The sequence below is a fragment of the Chiloscyllium plagiosum genome, unplaced genomic scaffold, assembly GCF_037043375.1.
Source record: "Chiloscyllium plagiosum isolate Xiang-an unplaced genomic scaffold, Cpla_swu_hap1 HiC_scaffold_39, whole genome shotgun sequence".
Classification (NCBI taxonomy): Eukaryota; Metazoa; Chordata; class Chondrichthyes; order Orectolobiformes; family Hemiscylliidae; genus Chiloscyllium; species Chiloscyllium plagiosum.
The window spans coordinates 31,314,311-31,338,763 of record NW_028270177.1 but is presented as its reverse complement, the minus strand read 5'-3'; the positions used below and the strand labels follow the sequence as shown (position 1 = coordinate 31,338,763).

The following is a 24,453-nucleotide window of genomic DNA, read 5'->3' as shown; positions in this document are numbered from 1 at the left end:
TGCATTCAAGCAAAGAACACTTGTGTTAGTGTGATTCATTACTTTTGCAGAAGTCCTGGTCCACACTTGTTCACCGGCAAGTTTCAGGCATCATGTAGAAGTTTGCCAATACTTTAAGTCCTGGTGCAAAAGGTTTTCCTAGGTTGTTTTGAGTAATATCCAGATCTACTCTTAGGATCACTGGCCAGAACAAGAACGCCTGATATTTGTGCTACAGAAGTGTGATGAGATCCTGAATAGGACTGCAAGATCATAATTTGCATTATTTAATGAGGATAACAACAAATCAATTTTTAATACAATGATAAAATGGCAACAGAGCAATTGCGAAAATAAAGCAGCATATGGGTTTTTAAATATAACCTTGGAAGTGAGCAATATTGTGTGTCATGTCATTACCAGGACTGTAAGGAATAGAACAATTAAAATTCTTGGAGGGAATTTGTTAATGGGTGTGTTTTCATCACAAACATCCAATCCCCATTAAAGTCCAAAAGTTCTGTGACAAAGATGCACTGCCCATTATCAGGCCTTTTGCTGGGCAGGATGATCACACAATATTTGGTTCAGACTTGTGATATACTTCAAGAATTCAATCAATTCCACTTATGATACTCACTTTGCATTATTAAGCAAGCAAAGCATTAGCATCTCAGCAATTGAGATACTGACTATGCAGGACCTCAAAACAAGGTGATGTGTGTGCCCAGATTAAAAACAATATCTACATTTCATGAAGGCATGAAATTGATGTATTACTACAAGCTAAACTTCAGTAAAAGACTGATATGGAATAATAGAACTGGATCACATGATGCTGTACTAAATTGGAGGGGCTTATAATACATATAAATGGATGGCTGTTTGTTAAACTATAATGATAGAGTAATCAAATTGAATTGGGAGCTGATCCTTCAGCTTCTAATGCTCATGCAGTCACAAAACTAAAATTAGCCTGCACCAGATTCCTTTAACTACATACACGTATTGTTTAATTGCTTTGATTTTAAAGCAAAGAAAAACAACTGGTGCAATATGGATACAAGATAAAATCACCATTTACACAAAAATAACCATTCAACCCTAAGTTCATTCATCCATCCAGTAAAATCCAGTATAACTTCTCGCAAGCTTGAATTATTCAGAAATTTCAACACTTTCCCTCCAATATGGTATTTGGAATTACCTTACCCAATAGAGAGAATTAATTGTGAACAATTCCCCAATGTTTCCGTGACTCACTTGTCTCAACATAATTATTAACTCAGTTTGATATTGGCTCTTCTGGTCTGAACAACTGACATTTCCTCAAGCTTGTACAACTTCGCTGGTCCACATCTCACCCAGAGAACAACCCAGTCAATCTGATCATCAAAGTAACAACCTAATTATCTTTGATTTTTTATAGCACCATAGCAGAACTGTGATCCATAAAGTGGCAACTGCCATCAAATCTCAGCCTTCAAAAAGAAAACTAATTGCAAATCACTCATTTTATTTAATAGGCTTCAGCACACATTTCCTTTACTTACTCCAAACAGCCCTAACTATAGATTTAAAATTAGCTTCCGTCAGGATGAAGTTAAGATTTAATTTGTACATGAAGCTTACAAAACAAAAATTGAAATATTGCAGTTTTTTAAAAAATACCTACTACAGTAGAACATTACAAACCTAATTGGGTGCTAAGAACTGATCCATTTGTGAATCAAAGTAAACCACAGGAGCTAAAAAAGATTTTTCAAGAATGGCAAAGCTTTAGTGGCAATTTAAAGACAAGCAGCTAAATCCAGCTTAGTCAACTTAAATGCTGTCTTTATTAAAACAGAATTTAAAGGGTTAGCGTTGATACAAAAATACAAGGCTGGTCACAAATCCAAATGCAAGCATATTTTCTGCTTAAACTGGAAATACCTCAAATTATGCTCATGCAAAAAATGCACCTTTACAGCACGAGGTCTAATACTGCATCAGTACCAATTCTACAAGCAAGACACGTTCCTTTGCATTAAAACATGGCATAATCCCACAGAAAGGTACAACAATGCAATTTTCTGAAGTATCGGAACCCAATGTTTTAAATATGTTCAATATTTGAAGACAAAGCCGCGTTGCTCGTTAGATGCACCCATCCAGGAAAGGTAGGTAGAGTGCCAGTGATGTGGGCGCGTTAGTTTGAAGTTCCTGCATTAGCTCCTGCAGAATTTTTATTTGCTTTTTGTTTCTGCTGCATTATTTCAGCATCCCTGCAAGAGTACAAATTATACACCATCACATTTCCAATAATTGATATGAATATATGCCTGGATAATATTTATTTTGTATATCCACCCAAGAATGTGAGATTGAAAAAGATAACTGTCATGTAGAAAAATTAACGCTGGAGGCAAAGTGGGATCCCCTTTGGGCTCTAGTCTGGGGATCCAACAGTTGAAATAAATCAAATTTACACAGCTCCTTATTTTAGCACCTCCCAAACCCAAAATTACTTCTATAAAAGGACAAGGGTGCAGATACATGAGAACACCAAGCCCTCCTCCAAGCCACACAATCTTGACTTGGAAATATTATCCCTTCAGTGTCATTGGGTCAAAATCCTGGAATTCCCTCTCCAGTAACGTTGTGGGTCTACCTACAATACATGGTCTGACTGCCATGGTTCAGCCAGGAGGAAGTGCGGAATGCAGATGCTGAAGATCAGAGTTGAAGAGTATAGTGCTAGAAGAGCACAGCCAGTCAGGCAGCATCCCAGCAGGAAAGTTGATGTTTCAAGCATAAGCTCTTTATCAGGAAAGTGGAGTGGCCCAAAGGGGGCTGAGAGATAAATGGGAAGGGGGTGGGGCTGGCAGTAGCTGGGAATGTGATAGGTAGATGAAGGTGGGGGTGAAGAGGAGGGTGGAACAGATAGGTGGGAAGGAAGATGGAACAGGTCAGACAGCACTGAGTTGAAAGGTTGGATCTGGGATAGGGTGGGGGCAGGGGAAATGGGAAACTGGTGAAATGCACATTGATGCCATGTGGTTGGAGAGTCCCAAGGCAGAAGTTGAGGTGCTCTTCCTCCAGGCATCAGGTGATTAGAGTTTGGTGGTAGAGGCAGCCAGGGCTTGCATATCCTTGGCAGACTGGGAGGAGGAGTTAAAACGTTTGGCCACAGAGTGGTGGGACTGTTTAGTGCGTGTCCCAGAGATGTTCTCTGAAACCTTCTGCAAGTTGGGGTCCTGTCTCCTCATTGGGAGCAATGGACTCAGGAGATCACGGTAAATCTGTCATATCTGGAAGGATCCTTTGGGGTCTTGGACAGAGGTAAGGAGGGAGGTGTGGGAGCAGGTTTTGCACTTCTTGCACTGGCAAGGGAAGGTGCCGTGACTGCGAGGTGGGTTGATGGGGGGGCATGGAGCTAACAAGGGAGTCGCAGAGGGAATGGTCTCTCTGGAATGCAAATAGGGGTGGAGAGGGAAATATATCCCTGGTGGTGGGGTCTGTTTGTAGGTGGTAGAAATGGCAGAGGATGATGCAACGTATCCAAAGGTTGTTAGGGTGAAAGGTGAGGATCAGGTGGGGTTCTGTCCTTGTTGCAATTGGAGGGGTGGGATTCAGCAGAGGTGCTGGAGGTGGTGCGCTGGAGGGCATCGTCAACAACGAGAGGGGGGAAATTGCTATCTTTGAAGGAGGCAGCCATCTGAGATGTTCATGGTGGAATTAATCCTCCTGGGAGCAGATGCAGTGGAGGCGGAAGAATTAGGAATAGGGGCAGCATTTTTACAGGAGGTAGAGTGGGAGGAGGTTTAGTCCAGGTAGCTGTTGGAGTGCATAGGTTTGTAGTAGATGTCAGTTTTGAGTCAATTGCCGGACATGGAGATGGGGAGATCCAGGAAGGGGAGGGTGATGTCCAAGATAGTCCAGGTACAAGGTGATAATGAAGATGATGAATTGATCAACCTCCCTGTGTGAGCATGAGGGGGCACCGATACAATCATTAATGTAGCAGACGAGAAAGGTGGATAATGGTGCCGGTGTAGTTGCAGAAGATCGACGGTTTGTATACCCGAAGAGGCAGGCATAGCTGGGGCCCATGGCTACCCATTTGTACTGGACTGCAGCAGAGGTTGATCAGTTTATCAACTTCACTGATACCTTCCATCTCGACCTCAAGCTCACTTGGACCATCTCGATTGCAATGGTTCACCACCAGCTTTAAGGGTAGCTAGGGATGGGCAATATTGCCCATATACCATGAATGAAAAAACAATACAAACATTCATTCATTCTTTCATTAAGTATGGTGTAGATTTTTAGAAACTACTTAAGTTACCAAATACGTGAACTACTTTTTTGTTACAGTAATCAACAAGCTTTTTTGACCCCGCCTAAAACTTTATTTAGCCCCATCCACATCTAGTTTTCGGAGAGGATGTATAGCTCAAATGTCAACCACAGATGCTAACGGGCCCATTTTTAATAATGCCCATTGTTTGCCTGTGTCTGTACCCAACTCCACACTAAAATAAAGTTCATTGACAAAAATACAGAATCACTTGAATTGCTCATCAAGGTGCAATATTTTGGTTCCAGATCATCAGTTAACTGTTTTATGATTTACAAATTCAGTTGACACTGTTTGGTTTACCTCTGCTTTCTGGCTGCAGCAGATAAACCATCATCCTTTCTTTTCCGTTTACTTTGCTCACTTGATTTTTTTGCATTTTTCTGACGAGCAAGTTCTCGTTGATTACCACCTGGGAAGAGAAAAAGTCAATGGTGACTCCCTCAATTTGATCAGGCCTTCTGCATCACAATAACCTATTTTTAAAAAGTGAGCTCTTCTGTAATCATATCTTAAGATTGTGATCCAGTCGAGAATACACAAGTTTCCACAGAGGGAAAGATTAGGAAAACTGATCTCAGCCTTTATCTTACCTGAAATATACAAGTTACTTAGTAAAAAGGCATAACCTTTAAAGCTGTCTAATCATTATCTCAGTGAGCTTATCTGCCACACCATCCACTGTTTAAAATGAGTTATGACACCTGACCAGGTTTGCACTTGAAACAGGAAAACATGTAGAGGTCTAGGTGCTGCTTATTTTCAATTAGTTTCAGCAAGGTATTTCTAACAGGCAAGAATTAAGTTTCACTGTTATCAGGCCAACTGGTAAAAAAAAAAAATCACTAGTGAGCTAATGTTAGACTTTTTCAAAATATAAAGTTTGAATTATTGCAACAGTAACAAAACCACAGGCTTTGTTACTAACAGGTTTATACATAACTTGCGAGTCTGAATAGTAGTTGCACTTTAAGCATAGATGCAGATTAGAATAAATATACATCGAAGAAACAGACTTCAACGTAAACTAACCAACTTGACTCCTGCAAAGTTAGCATTTAAATTTTAAAGATAATTTATACGTTGGTTTTCTTTTCTCAGATATAATCAACATAACTGGGCTACCTCTGAAACAGAGCTCAACCTCTTCAGTGTAGCAGGTTCTTTTTTCTAATTTTGTTGAAGAGAGATCAATTCACCAACCTAAGTGGAGCTAATTCGATTTAGGCAATTTGCTATATTGCACAAAAAAAAACTCATTCTCAATATAGAATTAAAAACAAATAGGGACCCTGCAGAATCCCCATCGAAATCAGACTCAAATGAATTAACCAGGAAATTGAAATTTTCTGTTTGGCAATTCCTCAAAATCTGCATTTAAATTGGAGTCATTAGATAGTTGCAATGAAATTAAGCAAAATAGTCAGGAAAAGAACAATTACTAAATATTTAACAGCCTTAAAACTGAGTAACTATTATTAAGCAGATTCCATCCTTGCCAAACAATCCAATCCCAGTTATCAGGCTGTCAGGAGCTAAACATTTCAGAATATGGCAGCTGACTGCAGTGAAAGGGGGCATGGTTTGCTTTTTTTGGGGAGAGTTCTGCACTACAAAACAAACGTCAGGATGGAGGTATTGCTCTGTATTTGAGGGACACTTCAATACAATCTCTGCAGAAATGCTGCACTCTAGTTTAAAACAAAAAGGAAAATCTGGCCCATAATTCTCAGAGGTAGAATGTTAGTAAGTTACTGCCACCAGATAATAATATTGACAGTTTTCTATTCTGAAAGTGGTCAAGTCAGTCAGATCAGGTCTTAAGTAAATCATGTGCTGATCTGCACCGTGTACTCATCTGAGATTGAAAGTCAAGTTTTGAGAAACACTAAAACAGATTAGTGATAAATTTTATTTTCAACAAAAACAGAAATTTCTGGAAAAGCTCAGCAAGTCTGGCAGCATCTGTGGAGAGAAATCAGAGTTAACGTTTCTGATCCAGTGAACCCTTCCTCAGAACTCAAGGGTCCAAGGAAGGGTCACTCAACCTGAAGCATTAACTCTGATTTCTCTCTGACAGATACTGCCAGACTTGTACTTTTCCAGCACTTTGTTCTTGAATTTGATTTACAGTATCTGCAGTTCTTCTGGTTGCCAATTTTATTTTGCTTCCTCCATGGCATCCGCCATGACACCTTTCCCATATCAAATGTGTAGAGAATCTCAGTCTTCCAGCACAGAATGAGGTCATTTACACCCATTGTACCTGTAAAGATTCTTTGAAAAACTACCCAGTGAGTCTCACACCTTCTGTTTTTAAAATCATGGATTTTTCATGAATTACTCGTTGGTTTAAACTGCTGATATACAGTGTTATTTGAGAGATATTTTCTGCCATAGCAACAAACTCATTTGCCTTTTAGTACAATTTAAGTCTTTTTAAATGTATTCTAAAAAAGTCTGCTTGGCATTTCCAACAATAGACAAGTCCAGATGAAACTGAAAAGCTACTCAGATTACAGGAGATTCTTCAAAATATTGGGCCTAATAAAGATTTGAAAATGCGAGACTAAGAAATATGGTAAACTTACAAAAAGAAATTGAAAGTTCTGCTCATTGAGCTCAGACATATTCAAGAGATTTTGAAGATACTTCAATGGCTTACAATAGCGACAAAATAGATGCAGCTTTTTAATTGGGAGAACAGGAAAATCCTGACACTTGTACCTCAAAATGTATTAAAAGCATGTAAATTATCTTTTGGCATTTTAAAAATTGTTATCACTCCTAACTGAACTTCAAAAAGGACATCAGGTACCATACTCAGGAAACATGCTCCCATATCTATTGCCAAGGGACAAGCAGATGTAATGCAATTGACAAAATTGCGGAACTTCAGTTTCTGTGCACGGGCCCATAAATTAATTATTAACAGTCAGTTAAGTGTGAGATTTAAATTACTGCTGAGAAGAATTTAATAAGCTTCAGTATAGTATTCAAATCAGATCCTATGGCATGTTTACTAAACTAAAAAAGAGCTCGATATACTGCAACTAATGTGTCAATGGTCATTAAACTCAAATCCTTGTGAATTTGCAAGGGTAGAGCGTACGTTCACAGGAGAGTTATTTACATACATGGAAAAAGGGAAGAAAACAGATGAAGGGTTTTACAGCAAAGCAAGTCAGATTTAAAAATACATTGGCAATTTGTAGCCAGTAGAAGAAAAAGTGCTCAACTGGTCCCACTGGATGATACATAAAATTTATAAAAACATTATTTTGAAGTTGAATCAGATGTTCAAATTCCAACAGTTAATCATAGATTCCCTCCAGTGTACAAACAGGCCATTTGGCCCCAAGTCCACATCGATCCTCTCAATGGACACTATAGTCCATTTAGCATCGCCGATTCACCTAACCTGCACATCTTTGGACTATGGGAGGAAACCCATGCAGACACAGGGACAGTGTGCAGACTCCACGCAGACAGTTGCCCGAGGCTGGAATTGAACCCAGATCCCTGGTATGGTGAGGCAGCAGTGCTAAGCACTGAGCCACCCCCAAGTTTCAGCACAATTGTTTTAATAAAAAGATTACCAGCGTAGGCTGTATTAAAATGTGTCTAGTCTCCTACAAAAGGTGCAATTACCCACAGGAAGACTTTTTATTGTGGTATACTAAACAGCAAGTGGATTGTCCATCATTGTCACTCACTCACCCCAAAAAAGGATAAATATCAAGTTAATAACATACAAGATTGAGTTAAAAAAAAACTTGTTTAGATCTCCCAAAGTGGTTATTTGTACATATTGCTCTCTATTCCATGTCAGAATGGTAACTTGAAAACTGAAATGAGGCCAAAATCTGAATTACATATCAGTAGATATGGAAATGCTTCCAAGCCAACCAGCGGCTTTCATTTTAAATGTTTACATTGGAATGCTACTTCGTTGGTTTCAAAATGCCATGTGTCAATGATCAGATATTGACTAACGGAGCAGTACTGAACAATTTCTAAAACTTTAGATTGAATAATACCATATTGCAGTTTTGCTTCTATTGAAGAGATGAACAATTCATTCTAAAATGCAATTGTGATGCAAAATGTTAAACAATTGAACAGTAAATCCCCCCCAAAAAAGTGCTTTCCTCAGCAAAAGTTATATTACAGGGTAACCCTTTCCAAAACTCCGTTGAACAGCATGATTTTCTGAAACAGAAATTAATTTGGGCTTAAAACACCCAATGACAAAAATTGGCTCTGCCTCCTATAATCTCTAACAGGACATATTTAGGTTGTATAAATGCAGATTAGGAGGTGCAACTATTCGTATAATGTTACCAGTCAAAATAAAATGAAAGCTCAAAACATTCAGGTAGTTGCAAAGCTTCAAGTATAGCCCATTCACCCAGACAGAGTGGACAATGGTACCCATTTGGTTAAATTTCAGCTGCAATTGTACAAAAAGTTTCCCCCAACACCCTAAACAGGTGTGTCTTGAAAGTTATTGTCTTTAAAACTCGACATTACACTGGCCCAAATCCAGTCTCCAAGCTTATCCACCTCACCTCAAACTGAGGCAGTCTGTGTAACAAGCAACATGATGTGAACAATTAGGCTTAAGCGCCAATAAGTAATTATTCCCAATAATTGGAGAGATCAACTATGACAAGTTGATAGTCACTTGCATTACCCATTTGCAGAATTAGCTACTATCATCCTCCCCAGGAATTACCACTGACTAGAAATGAGCCATATACATAGCTTGGCTACAAGAACGGGACAGAATCTGGGAGGTTTCCAATGAGTAACATCTCCCAACTCCCCAAAGCCTGTCCACAATCTAGAAGACACGTCAGCAATGTGAAGGAATACACTCCACTTCCTGCTGCTTCAATAACAAACTAAAACAAAGCAGTCCTTTCATGGAATTCCATCCCATCTTCCACATTCACTCCCTCTACCACTTATACATAAATTGTTGCAGCGTGTCCCATCTACAAGATGTAATACAACAATCTATGATTCTTCCTTCAAATCTATCTGGAACGGCACCACTATGAACTATAAATTCCCTCCAAGCAATATACCATCCAATCTTGGAACATTACTGCCCCTTCACTATAACAGGGTCAAATTCCTGTAAGGACCTTCACAATGCTGTGAGTATACCACACAAACTACAACAATTCTAGGTGCTACCCTACGAGGACCTTAAAGGTTATGGGCAATAAATGCTGACATATCAATTGACACCACAGCCCATGAAGGAAAAGTATCTACGAAAACAGTAGATGCAAATGTTTGACAAGAACCCCATAAAATTGGAAAATAGAAAGAACATAATCAAAGACTCCTCCCAGCACAGTTAAACTCTCTTCCAATAGACAGAAGATACAAAAGTGTGAAAACTCTTAGAACTGATTCATCCCTATTGTTACCAGACTTATTAAAGAACCTCATGTTACAGTTCTGCATCTTCTCTGTAGCTATAACACTACTCTTCTACTTACTGTTCAAACTTAAAGGTATAATGTGTCTGGTTAGCACACAAACAGTACTTTCACTATGTCAGTGCATGTTACAATATTAAATCAGTTAAACTTTGACTTGTTAATAGCATTCAATAGCATAGAGACAATTTCCTCAACTTATGAGGGAAATAATTAAATGAGAGCCAGGAAAGCAAAGAAAAAATTTACAATATATTCTTTCCTCTCACTTACCCACCCCGACAAGAATGAGCTAATTTCCCTCAAACAAGCTAATATTGTGGTGACTTTCTAAGCCACAACACATTGTGTCAGACAAGGTTAGTGTGTACTGGGGAGCAATGGCAGACAAACAGCTGAAAGATTGAGAATCCTTTCCCAAAGGGCTGAGAATGCTCTGTCAATGTACAGGTACAGTGTCTCAAAACGAGAGAATAAATCCACACTCAATTTTGGTCCTCAGCAGTTCAGGGTTCAGACAGTTTATAGGTGGCCAAGCCAGGATAGGTGAGTTCAAAAGTCATTCGGAACAGAAGGCAGACACGCAAAGCCAACAAGCCAGCAGTCAGTCAGTCAATGCAGCACTTGACCAAAAAAGACCATTATTTATCTTCCTCATCCAATGATAGTCTATCTTTGCATGAATTTGTCAGGTTTTCATAGAGATGGATTCAAAACACTGATTCCTGTAACTTTGAGAGCACTGAGATTTTTCAATATAAAGCTAATCAAAAGAGAACATGGCGTGGCAGAGTTAACATGAATCGTCGGTTTCTGGATTAGTGGTGCTGGAAGAGCACAGCAGTTCAGGCAGCATCTGAGCAGGAAAATCGACGTTTCGGGCAAAAGCCCTTCAATCAGTGACCATCTAATCGTACAGCAGGGCCGATGGGCCAAAGAGCCCCCTTGGACTACACATTCTCGCTCACAATACGACTCTACATGCATATTGTCAGCAGTCGGACAATCCCTACTGAAAGCAGGCCATTCAGCCCATCGCGTCCACACCGACCCTCTGAAGAGCATCCCACCCAGCCACCCCCATTCCTACTCCTGTAAGCCTGCATTTCCCATGGCTAATCCACCTGACCTGCACACCTTTGGACTGAGGGGAGGAAATCGGAGCACCCAGAGGAGACCCACACAGACACAGGGAGAACTCCACACAGAGAGTCGCCTGAGGCTGGAATTGAACCTGGGTCCCTGGCGCTAACCACTGAGCCGATCAACTTCCACCGCTTCCACTCGAGAGTCAGGGCCGGGGCCGGTTGCTCGGGCACTGTGGCCCCATGTCTCTCCCCCACTCACCCCAAAAAACATAGAGCTGCAGGAGGAGCGTGCCGCCCCCTCCCCTTTAACGGCGGCTCCGCCGATTTATTTTGAGCCGACTAATATTCCCGGAGTGCGGACGTGGCAGGGAGGAGCAGGGCCCGTCCTGACAGGAACACGCCGCCCGGGGACAACAAAAACAAAAACGGGGAGAGGGGTTAGCGAACCCGGAGCCTATTCCCCTCCCCCCCAAGTTCCCTCAGAGCCAGCGGGACCGTCAATCCCGGGCATAGGCCGGGGCGGCGGCGCTCGCAATCCCCCTTCCCCCGGTTCCGAGTCCACGGCTTAATCGGGAGAGGGACACCGTGTATCTCTCTATCGCCGCTACTCACGGGTCATCCTGTCCTCTTTGTTGTCGATCGCCCTCCTCCTCCTCCCCCCCGGCCCGCCGCCACCACCACCACAGCCGAGTCCGCTGCCGCCTGATAACCGTCGAGGGCACACGACCTCCAGTGCAACCAAACCTGATCGACCGCCTCCGCCCACCGCCTCCTGATTAGACACAACCGGCACGTGCTGTCCCGTGTATGGCTTGGACGCTGTCAATCATCTGACGTCATATCGCTGCAAGTGAGGTTGCGTGGGCGGTCACGTGGTGGAGGGTTTCATGGGTGGGGGAGGGGAAGTTGCTCCTTTGCCCATTGGGCCCTTGTCCTTGTTTTAAACCAAAGCCTGGCACTTTTCACAACAGATTTAGAGTGGACAAGCAACAGATTGTCATTTGATGAATTATCTGACCCTGCCTCCAGTACTATTTCATCGAAAATGTTCATATTCAAATCCATACATGAGATGGATGCTTTCAATTACCAGAATTAAACACCAGAATATAGTCCAGTTGGACTATATTCTGGATTAGAGGTGCTGGAAAAGCACAGCAGTTCAGGCAGCATCCGAAGTCCAGCATGTGTAATGCAGAATCTGGTTTCCAGCATCTGCAGTCATCGTGTTTTACCCAGTTGGACTATAACTTGGTGTTATGAACCTTTAATTTTGTCCACCCCAGTCCAATACCAGCACCTCCACATTCAATTATCAGGGAATTTTGTATTTCAACCTCTTTACTCTTCCCCAACAAAATCCCTCTGATCATCTACATGCTTCAGTGTCCGCCACTGAATGGTTGGAGGAATGTTAGTGCTAACACATCCACCATTCCCTGATTGATAATAAGAGATGAAAAGTGGAATGAAGCAGATAAAATATGGATGTTACATGTATAATACACAGTGACGATCAGGCTCACACAGGAATTGTCAAAACAATTAATAGATCCTAAGGGCGAGTGTAAGAAACTTAGGAATTTAGAATGGAAAAGTTGATAGAAGAGAGAGAATACTTAGCACAGGAAGTCAAAAAATATTGCACCCACGAGACTGGATTTTGCATTCTGTGGCAAAGAAACAGCACTGCTCAAAGAGATTTCACCATGTCTGTCCTCTGGGTTTCCCATTTTCCATTTTAATCTGAAACCAAGTGCCACACATCAGTGATGTCAGCTAATCATATTAAAGTATTTAGCAGGCATATAAAAGCATTTAAGAACATAAGAGTAGGAAAATGTTATTCAACTGCTGAAGCCTATTGTGCCATTCTAGATCACGGCTGATCATTTACATCAATGCAATATGCATGTTATATCCTCATTTTCCTTGTTGTCATTAGTAATTAGAAATAATCAATTTTTGTTTTGAACATATTTAATGAGAGAGCTTTTATAGCCCACTGCGTTAGAAAATTGCAAATATTCACCATCCTCTGAGCGAAGAGGTTCCTCCTTATTTTAGTTCTAAATGGTGTGTCATTTAGATATGTTCAGCGATATTATTACACATCGCTGGAGTCGGGGACCAGTGTCCCCTGGTTCGAGGAGAAAGTGAGGACTGCAGATGCTGGAGATCAGAGTCAAGAGTGTGTGGTGCTGGAAAAGCACAGCAGCTTATGCAGCATCTGAGGAGTGGGAGAATAGACATTTCAGGTAGGAGCCCTTTATCAGGAATTCCTGATGAAGGGCTCCTGCCTGAAACATTGATTCTCCTGCTCCTCGGATGCTCCATGTCCCCTGGTTCTAGACCACACAGCCAGGGGAAATATATTTTCTGCATCACCTCTAATTCTTCTAAACTCAGAAGAGATTCAAGAAAAGAAAGCAATGATCTATTTGGATTTCCAGAAGGCCTTTCACAAGATGTCACAAAAGATGCTGCTAATAAAGATAAGAACCCATGGCATTAGGGAAAAGGTATTGGCATGGATAGAAGCTTGGCTGACTGACAAAAGACAGAGATAAAGGGGTCATCTATGGGATGGCAGCTGGTGACTAGTGGAGTTCCACAGTGGTCAGTGTTGGGACCATAGCTGTTCATGATGTGGAAAACAGAACTGAGGTCTATTTTGCTAAATTTGCAGATGACTTAGTGACAAAAGGTAAAAACAAGGACTGCAGATGCTGGAAACCAGAGTCTAGATTAGAGTGGTGCTGGAAAACACAGCAGATCAGGCAGCATCCAAGAGCAGGAAAATCGATGTTTCAGGCAAAAGCCTGTCATCAGGAATAGAGGCAGGGTGCCTGCAGAGTGGAGAGATAAATGAGAAGGGGGTGGGGGTGGGGAGAAGGTAGCATAGAGTACAACAGGTGAATGGGGGTGGGGAGGGAGGTGATAGGTCAGAGAGGAGGGTGGAGTGGATAGGTGGAAAGGAAGATAGGCAGGGAGGACAGGTCATGAGGGCGGTGCTGAGCTGGAAGGTTGGAGCTGGGGTGAGGTGGGGGAAGGGGAAATGAGGAAACTGGTGAAATCCACATTGATGCCATGAGGTTGAAGTGTTCCGAGGCGGAAGAAGAGGTGTTCTTCCTCCAGGCGTCGGGTGGTGAGGGAGCGGTGGTGGAGGAGGCCCAGGACCTGCATGTGCTCAGCAGATTGGGAGGGGGAGTTGAAATGTTGGGCGACAGGGTGGTGGGGTTGATTGTTGCGGGTGTCTCGGAGATGTTCTCTGAAGCACTCTGCAAGTAGACATCCCATCTTCCCAGTGTAGAGGAGACCACATCAGGAGCAACGGATACAGTAAATGACGTGTTGATGTGCAGGTAAAACTTTGATGAACGTCAAAGGCTCCTTTGGGGCATTGGTCAGAGGTAAGAGGGGAGGTATAGGTGCAGGTTTTGCAATTCCTGCGGTGTCAAGAGGGGAAGGTGGGTTGGTGGGAGGGTGTGGACCTGACAAGGAAGTTGCGGAGGAAATGGTCTTTATGGAAATCAAATGGGGTGGGGAGGGAAATATATCACCGGTGGTGGGGTCCATTTGTAGGTGACAGAAATGGCGGAGGGAGATGCAATGTATACGGAGGTTGGTGGGGTGGAAGATGAGGACCGGGGGGTTCTGTCCTTTTTGCAGTTGGAGGGGTGGAGTTCGAGTACAGAGGTGTGGAAAGTGGATGAGATGCTCTGGGAGGACATCATCAACCACATGGGAGGGGAAATTGCAGTCATTGAAGAATGAGACCTTCTGATGTTTTCTGTGGTGGAACTGGTCCTCCTCGGAGCAGATGAAGCCGAGACGGAGGAATTGGGAATAAGGGATAGCATTTTTACAGGAGGCAGGGTGGGAGCAGGTATGGTCCAGGTTGCTGTGGCAGTCATTGGGTTTGTAGACGATGTCCATGTTGAGTTGGTCACCATTGATAGAGAAGGAGTGGTCCTGGAAGGGGAGAGAGGTGTCTGAGATGGTCCAGGTGAACTTAAGGTCAGGGTGGAAAGTGTTGGGGAAGTTGATGAACTGCTCAACCTCCTCGTGGGAGCACGAGGTGGTGCTGATAGTCATCAATGTAGTGGAGGAAAAGGTGGGGAATGGTGCTGGTGTAACTGCGGAAGTTGGACTGTTTCACGTAGCCGATAAAGAGACCCATACGGGTGCCCATGGCTACCCCTTTCATCTGGAGGAAGTGGGAGAATGCAAAGGAGAAATTACTGAGGGCGAGGACCAGTTCAGCCAAACGAATGAGAGTGTCAGTGGAGGGGTGCTGGCGGGGACACCAGGAGAGGAAGAAACAGAAGGTTTGGAGGCCCTCGTCATGACGGATAGAGGTGTATAGGGACTGGATGAGATGTTGGGAGTCAGGGAAATGAAAGTCTTGGAGGAGGTGGAAGGCTTAAGTGATGTCCTAATTTTCTGTGGTGACTTCCTGGACTGGGGGATAGGACAGTATCAAGGTATGTGGCGATGACTTCGGCGGGGCAGGAGCAGGCTGAGATGATGGGTCAGTCAGGCCAGTCAGGCTTGTGGGTCTTGGATAGGAGGTAGATTTGGGCGGTGTGGGGTTCCCGGACAATGAGGTTGGAAGTTGTAGGTGGGAGATCCCCCAAGTTGATGAGGTTGTGTATGGTCTGGGAGATGATGGTTTAGTGATGGGAGGGGGGGTGAGGTCATTGTCAAGGAGGTAGGAGGAGGAGGAGGTGTTTTCAAGTTGGCACCTGGCCTCAGGAGTGTAGAGATCAGTGCGCCAAACTACCACCGTGTACCCCCCTTGTCCGCTGGTTTGATGGTGTGGTTGGGGTTGGAGTGGAAGGTTGCAAGAGTGAGAGGTTGGGTTGGTTTGGGGGGGGGGCGCGGAGTGGAGGGTGGAGTGGATAGGTGGGAAGGAAGATGGACAGGTAGGACAAGTCATGAGGATGATGCAGTTGGAACTGGGATAAGGTGGCGGGAGGGTAAATGAGGAGATTATGGGGAGAAGGCAAAAGAATGGGGTTAAGAAACATTCTCACCAAGAGCAAAAAGCATTGCAGACTGCAATTGGTCAAATGGCCTAATTCTGCTCTTATTGTCCAGAATTTAGGTCCTGTCACCTCAAACTCTCCTTAAGGATCAATAGTTTTGAACCTCTGCTGCACTCTCTCTTTGGCAAGTAAAGCCATCCTCAGGCAAAGGGATTGGAACGGAATCCAAACCACCAGATGTCTCAGCCATGTTCAATTCAAGTCAGACTTCTTTGCTGCTGTACTGAAATTTTGTTGTAATGATAGCTGTATACTAGTTTCCAGTGACTTATGAACACGGCCATTTAAGTCCCTTCTGGCATCAAAGCTTCCAAATTCATCACCATTTAATAATTGGTCTGCACATTGTTCCTCGACCAAAGTGAATAACATTTATCCACATAAACCTCCACCTGCCATACATTTGCCCATTCATTCAGCCCGCTTACATTCCTGTATAGCCTCTTTGCACCCCTCTCACAATTCACATTCCCAAGTTTCTTTTTATCATCACTTGGAAATATTACAGTTGGTCTCTACCGTCCAAATCATTGATATAGATTGTGAATTGTTGGGGCCCAACACTGATCCATGTGACACCCCCAGTTATAGTCTGAAACCTCAGAATATCACACTTATTCATGCTGTCTGCTTTCTGTCAATTAAGCAACCCTCAATCATGCTAGTATATTACATCTAATCTCATGCATTTTAATTTTGTATAACAAACTCCTATGGGACATTGTCAAAAGATTAGGTTCCCTATAGTATGGAAACAAGCCCTTCAGCCCAACAAGTCCACACCAACCATCCAAAGAGTAACCCACCCAGACCCATTCCCATACATTTACCAATGACTAATGCACCTAATACTATAGGCAATTTAGTATGGCCAATTCACCTGACCTGCACATCTTTGGATTGAGAGAGGAAACCAGAGCACCCGAAGGAAACCCACGCCGACACAGGGAGAATGTCTGTGTGGAGTTTGCACACAGTCACCCGAGGCTGAAATCGAACCCAGGTTCCTGGCAGTGTGAGGCAGCAGTGCTAACCACTGAGCCACCATGCCACCCTACTTGGAAATTCTTGGAAAATCCAAATATACAACATTGACTCATTTCTGACTGTTGGTGACATCCTCAAAAAAAAATCTATCAGCACAAAAGAAATTAATTCCAGAGGTGAGGTGAAAGAGACTGCCTTTGACATCAGTGCCACATTTGACCAAAGTTGGCATCAAGATGTCTGCCTGAGCAAAACTTGAGTCAATGGAAAATGGTGGAAAACTCTCCGCTGTTTGGAGTCCTATCTGGCCCAAAAGAAGAAGGTTGCAGTTGTTGGAGGTCAGTCATCTCAGCTCCAATCATGTCTGCAGGAGTTCCTCAGTCTAGTGTTCTAGGCCCAGTCATCTTCAGCTGCTTCATCGATGACCTTCCCTGCATCATAAGGGAATGTTTGATGATTATACAATGTTCAGCACTATTTACAACTCCTCGGATACCGAAATAGTCCACGCCCAAATGCAGCAAGTCGTATACAATTCTTTTTTCCTGACAAGTCACAAGTAACATTCGCACCACAGAAATGCCAAACAATGACCATCTCCAACAGGAGAGAGTATAAACATCACCTGTTAACATTGATTGACATTGTCATCACCTAATCCCTCATTATCAATATTCTGGAGGATTGATAATTGACCAGAAACCAAAACCAGATTAGCCAAATAAATGCTGTGACTGCAATGGGCTAAAAATCCTGTCAAGTGTAATTCATCACCTGACTCAGCAATAAATGCTGGCCCAGCCAATGACATCTTCATCACATGAATGAATTAACAAAAAGATTTGGCAAACACGATTGTCTCTTCATAAATCCATATTGACTCTGTCCAAGAACATAATTGTTTTCTAAGTACCCATGATCACATCCTTTATAACAGATTCTAGTATTTTCCTTACTGTGACATCAGGCTGACAGGTCTGTTTTCTCTCTTGGTCTCTTTCTTGTCTTAAACAGAGATATTACATTTATAACCTTCCAATTCACAGGCACAACAGCTGAATTAATAGAATTTTGATGGATCATCACAAATGAACGCATCCAGTATCTCTGTAGCCATCTCTTTCAACACTCTTGGGTGAGGGTCATCACTTCCTGTGATTTTGCCAATTATCAGTTCCATTAGTTGCTCCAGCATTATACTTTTACTAACACAATACTAATTTCTTTGAATTCCGGACTCTTACTAGACCCATGGATGATAATGGTTTCAGGGAGACATTAGGAATCTTCCTTTCTGAAGATAAATATATTTAGTCATTTAGCTTCTCTGCCATTTCTTTATTTCCTATTATAAATTCTCCTGACCTTGTCGGTGCTGGGACCATGTCTGTTTTTGCTAATATTTTCCTTTTCAAGTACATTTAGAAGATTTTACAGTAGTTTTCATATTTCTAACTATTTCTTCATCAATTTGTTGCTTTTCTTTTGCATTATTCACTTCAAATTTAAATTCCATAATTGGATTAAAACAGATGAAGATAATTTAGCTTTATTTTCTTAATTTAACGGTTAAAAACAAGAACGTTTCAAAGAATGTGGAATTTATCAGTTCAGAAATATAAAATGAGCATTTCAACAGTATTGAAGGTAGTACTTAGTGGGAAACATGAAGATAATATTCCATTAAAAACCCAGTCATACCTCATTCACAAGTTTTAACGTTTTCAGTAAGATTAATAGAGTACAGTAGAGGATTGGTTTCATTCATCTCTGGGACACCCGCACCAATCAACCACACCGTCCTGTGGCCCAACATTTCAACTCCCCTCCGCCGAGGCCATGGAGGTCCTGAGCCTCCTTCACTGCCGCACCCTCACCACCAGACGCCTGGAGGAAGAATGCCTCATCTTCGCCTCGGAACATTTCAACCCCAGAGCATCACTGTGGACCTCAACAGTTTCCTCATTTCCCCTTCCCCCACCTCACCCTAGTTCCAAACTTCCAGCTCAGCACTGTCCCCCTGACTTGACCTACCTGCCTATCTTCTTTTCCACCTATCCACTCCACCCTGACCTTAACCTTCATCCCCTCCCCTATTGTACTCTATGCTACTTTCTCCCCACCCCACCCTCCTCTAACTTATCTCTCCACCCTTCAGGCTCTCTGCCTTTATTCCTGAAGGGCTTTTGCCCGAAATGTCGATTTCACTGCTCCTCGGATTCTGCCTGAATTGCTGTGCTCTTCCAGCACCACTAATCCAGAATCCCCTTGATTGTAGTTGGGAGTACTTCAACAGCGTCCCCTTGGGAGAAATGCAGAATCACCATTTTCTGGTTTAATCTGCACATATGTGGACTCAAAGTAGGAAAAGAACTAAAAGTGCACAGTGGAGGGGTGGCATGATGATATGAATGGAAGACTGTTTTGGCTAACAGTAAAAAGAGAATAGGTATAAATAAACTCTGGTTACATCATAACAAGTGGTGTGCTGCAGGAATTGTTGCTGGAATCTCAAATTTTAATTTGTATAAATGATTTAGATTAGATTCCCTACAGCGTGGAAACAGGCCCTTCGGCCCAACAAGTCCATACCGACCCTCCAAAGCGTAACCCACCCAGACCCATTTCCCTCTCATGCACCTAACAATGGGCAATTCAGCATGGCCAATTCACCTGACCTGCACATCTTTGGCTTGTGGGAGGAAACTGGAGCACCTAGAGGAAACCCACGCAGACACAGGGAGAATGTGCAAACTCTACACAGACAGTCACCCGAGGCTGGAATCAAACGTAGGACTCTGTTGCTGTGAGGCAGCAGTGCTAACTACTGAGGCGCCATGCCGCCCAATGAATGGAAGGTACAATCATCAAATTTATTGAGAGCACAAAGATAGGTTGGAAAGTAAGAGGACATAAGGAGGCTACAAAAAAAGATTAGATAGGTTAACTGAGTGGCAAATTGTTGGAAAATAGGAGATTGCCCATTTTGGTAGGAAGAATAACAAAATAAATGGTGGGAAATTACAGAACTGAGATGCAGGTGAACCTAGGTGACCTAGTATGAGAATCATAAAAGATTAAAAAGCAGATACAACAAGCAATTAAGAGAACAAATAGAATGTTATCATTTATTGTGAGGGGTACTGAATATAAATGCAGTGAGGTTATATACTTTAATTATACAGGGTTCTAATGCATTGTCATCTTTAGTACTGAGCTTTGCATTGGTCACCTATTTAAAGGGAGATTTAAATGACTTGGAGATTGTTCAAAGGCAGCTTGCTGGACTAGTACTTGGAATGAAAGTTGCCTTAGGAAGAAAGATTGGATAGGCTAGATTGAAATATTTAGAAGATTCCGAGGAGCCTCAGCAGGGTAAGGCATGGAGAGGATGGTTCCACTTAATCTAGAACACAGATTAGGTGGGTCTTCCCACTAACATTTTGTAGTTAACTGACAAGGATGCAAGCATTTCCTTTCAGCCAGTTTCCATGCATTCACCACTCTACTGTCTCTCTCCAAGTCACACAGACACATGCTGACCCACTGAATTCTCTCATTGAACTTTAATAAAAAGAATCAAGGGTTATTCAAATTACTTTGTAAATATTTTGACTGCTAAATAGCACAGTTTGCTGGTATGAATCTTGGCTTAAGTCACGTGCCGTTTTGGAAATGCTGAAAAAATAATTGGTTCCCTCAAGACATCACCTTCACAGAACCAAGAACCAAATCTGATTGGCCTCTACTTTAGAACTCACGATCCCAAATAATAAAATACATCACAAAGCTTTATCACAAGGAATCATTGGTGGAAGGCAAAAGAAGGAATTTGGGGTTTGAGGGAGGAGAGGAGAGATGCTGGAAATGTACCAGAAAAGGAGGCAAGAGAGAGGAGCTGGAGGAGTGGATTGAACAGAATAGGGAGAGGGACGGTTGTGAGAATAGGAGAGAAGGGAAAGGGAGGACGGGAGAGATTAATTGCATTCTTTAAATGACTTCGAGAAAGAGCAAATATTGTTTTAATACATCCTGACTTTCCCAATTCTTTGGCCATTTCAACTTCCCCTCTCCCATTTACTTTCCTCTACCCTTTCTCATCTTTCCCCACTTTTCCTTCCACCTATTAGCTTTCCTACCTATTGTCAGATTTCTAAAACACTTTGCTTCTGTTCCATTCCTTTTAGCCTTATCATCATTTCTCCTCTCCTCCATTCTACTTCTCTTCTACATCAGCCACAAGCAACAGAATGCACACAACAGCTGTTTCATGTATATGGCAGGACTTGTGTTTTGGCCTACCGAACCACATATCTACCCAGGGAATGAGGGGGTAAGAACAGAGATCAATCTGTTGGTTACATCCAGTGCAGGAAAGAGTAGCAGCAACTTGCAGAGGACCATAACTTTGCTGATTAGTGAGTTTGGAACAGTCTTCCCTTGAATTACTAAAGCTGCATTCAAATAAAGAATCCTTGCAGAGCACGCATTCAAGTTATGATCAGATGAGGAAGGATTCTGGGAATCCAATATGGAGAATAGGAAAAAGTTGACTGCAAGGTCTGTTCCTTTTGAGGTATTTTAGCTGTTGGTGACTTTGAATTCCAGGAATGAATGGCAATTACTGTTTTATATGCTGTTACATTGCTTTGGAAAAAACATTGAAACCATAAGTACTAAGTTAGCCTGGAGCACTTTTTAGAGCAAGACAACAGTGCTACTTTCTGGATCTGTAGATTGTGAAGGAATTAAAATGGCCTTCACTAGGCCATCTTTGTCAGATTAGGGAGAGTTTCTATGTTACTATTGATTACATCTGCAGGAAATGTCTTTAGTTGCAAATCCTATCAGATCGCAGGGATCAGTTAGAGGCAGTGAGGAATTTACAGGAGCTGGGGAGTTGATGGATGGCAGTTATAGGAAGCGAGAAAAGCACAGATATTGTCAGGTAGGTGGGTTAATGCTAGGAAAGGTAGGAGAGGGAGGTGGCGCAGGAGGCCTCTGGCTATCCCCATTTCAAACAATCATGCTGTTTTTGCAAAAAAAAAGTGTATGGGGTGATGGACTCAGGGAAACATAGGACAAACAGCCAAGTTTCTGGTATTGAGACTGGCTGTAATGTAGTGAGGGGTACGTCTAGTTCCAAGCAATTGATTGTGATGAGGTCTCTAGTCAGGCATAAACATCTGTGGCCAGCAGTGAGAATCAGAATGGTGTTGCCTCCCTGGTGCCAGGATCAAGGATATCTCAGAGGGTGCAGAATGTTCTCAAAGGGGATAGGGACCTGCAGGTGGTCATTGTACACATCAGAACGAACATAGGGAAGGAAAAGGATGAGATTCCAAAAGGGTGACTATGGAAAGCTAGGCAGGGATTTAAAAAAAAAAGGAGGTCCAAGGGTTGAGATATCTGGATTACTCAACATGCAACAAGCTAGTGAGGGTAGTAATAGGAGGATAGAGCAGATGTGTGCATGGCTGAGGAGCTGGTGTATGGGAGAAGGGCTCACTTTTTGGATCACTGGAATCTCTTCTGGGGTAAGAGAGACCTCTACAAAGGACAGATTGTGTCTGCATTTGAAGGGGACTGACGTACTGGCAGGATTTGCTCAAGCTGTTGGGAGGATTTAAATTGGTAAGATGGGGCAGTGGAACCCAGGGAAATAGTGAAGAGAAAAAACAAATCTCAGACTGGTAAAGTTGGAAAGGGAAAGGAGTCAAACACAGTCAGGCAGGACCAAAGCAGAGAAAGTAGGACTGAAATTAAACTGCATTTATTTCAAATGCAAGAGGCCTAACAGGGAAGGCAGAGGAACTCAGGGCATTGTTAGAAACATGGGACTGGGATATCATATCTATTATAGAATGTGGCTCAGAAATGGACAGGACTGCCAGTTTAGTGTTCCAGTATACAGATGCTATAGGAAAGCTAGAAAAGGGGGACAAAAGTGACGGTGTTTTTGATAAGGGATAGAATTACTGCTGTACAAAGGGAAGATATTCCTGGGAACACATCCAGGAAATTTGGGTGGGACAGAGAAAGGGATGATCACCTTATTGGGACGATATTTATAGACCACCTAATAGTCAGCAGGAAATTGAGAAATTAAGGAGATTTCAGTTATCTGTAATAATATGGTAGTTATAGGAAGGGGTTTTAGCTTTCCAAACAGACTGGGACTGCCAGAGTGTTTAGATGGAGCAAAGTTTGTTCGATGTGTACAAGCAAATCCTAATTAATTAGGTGGATGTACTAACTAGAGAAGGTGTACAACTTAACCTACCCTTGAGAAATAAGGCAGGGCAGGTGACTGTGGAGTCAGTGACCATAATTCTATTAGTTTTAGTTTTAAAATAGAGATAGAAAAGGACAGACAAGATCTAAAAATTGAAGTTCTAAATTGGAGGAAGGTGAATTTTGAAAAGTATTAGGCAAGAACTTTCAAAAGTTGATTGGGGAAATGTTTGCAAGTTAAAAGAGGACAGCCTTAAAGATAAGGTTAGAGTCCAGAGACAGTATGTTCTTGTTAGGGTGACAGACAAGGCTAGTAAGTGTGGGGAATGCTGACGACTAGAGAAAGGTTTTGGTTCAGAAAAAGGAGGAAGCATGTGTCAGGCATAGACAGCAGAGATTGAGTGAATCTTAGTATAAAGACAGTAAGAGTATACTCAAGAAGGAAATCAGGAGAGAGAAGGAGAAATGAGATAGCTTTGATAAATAGGGTTCAGGAGAATCCAAAAGGGATTTTATAAATTCATAAAGGACAAAAAAGGGTAACTAAGGAGAGAATAGGGCCCCTCAAAGATCAGCAAGGCAGCAAATATGCAGAGCTGCAGGAGATGGGAGAGATACTAAGCAAGTATTTTGCATCAGTTTACTGTGGAGAAGGATGTGGAAAGTGGAGAAATAGATAATGACATTTTGAAAGAGGTCACTATTAGAGGAGAAAGCGCTGGTTGTCTTAGAACACCCTGTTAGAGAGTGAGCACAGTAATAAACAACTTTGAAAAATAGAAAATTAGGGCCATGAAGATTCAAAATGACGTTTCTATTCAGTAAAACAATCACAACCCTTCAGGACTTGCCAACACAGCTTCATGGTTTAGGGGCATGAGAACATTCAGCTCAAATTGAAATATGACAACTGTAGATGTCAGAAGTCTGAGGGAGAACCAACTTCACAAAGAATCTCAGGAGATGGTAACATTGGGACTCCACTTAGACACATCTGAAGAGAAACAGAATAGACTAAAAACACCAGCTGTTCCTCCCTCAGACACTGCCACATCAGAGACGTTCCTCCAGCACATTCTGCAAACAGTGATTTAATCAGAATGGAAAGCCCCTTTCCAAGGTGGTCATCAATCCCCAGTACTCACTGGAAGGAACAAAACAATATCTTCCAAACTCAATCAATCATTCAGGAAGCTCAGTTCATGGATTGGAGAGGCTAAAGCCAGGGATTGTACCCAGGGATAGTTTTCAGCTAAGAGAGGATGCAGAAACAAACCAGCTCCAGAGAGAAGACACCATGAATCACTGCTTTA

At 42.4% G+C, this 24,453-nt stretch overlaps 1 protein-coding gene across 1 annotated transcript; it reads right to left on the bottom strand.

Annotated features, from left to right (window-relative positions):
• Positions 1–1,798: 1,798 nt before the first annotated feature.
• LOC122541062 (small EDRK-rich factor 2-like) lies at positions 1,799–11,588 on the bottom strand. Its single transcript, XM_043677574.2, has 3 exons — positions 11,481–11,588; positions 4,628–4,736; positions 1,799–2,246 (listed from the first exon to the last, which is right to left on the bottom strand). The coding sequence occupies exons 1-3, from the start codon at positions 11,485–11,487 to the stop codon at positions 2,171–2,173; spliced, it is 192 nt and encodes a 63-aa protein (XP_043533509.1). The 5' UTR covers positions 11,488–11,588; the 3' UTR covers positions 1,799–2,170.
• Positions 11,589–24,453: the final 12,865 nt, after the last annotated feature.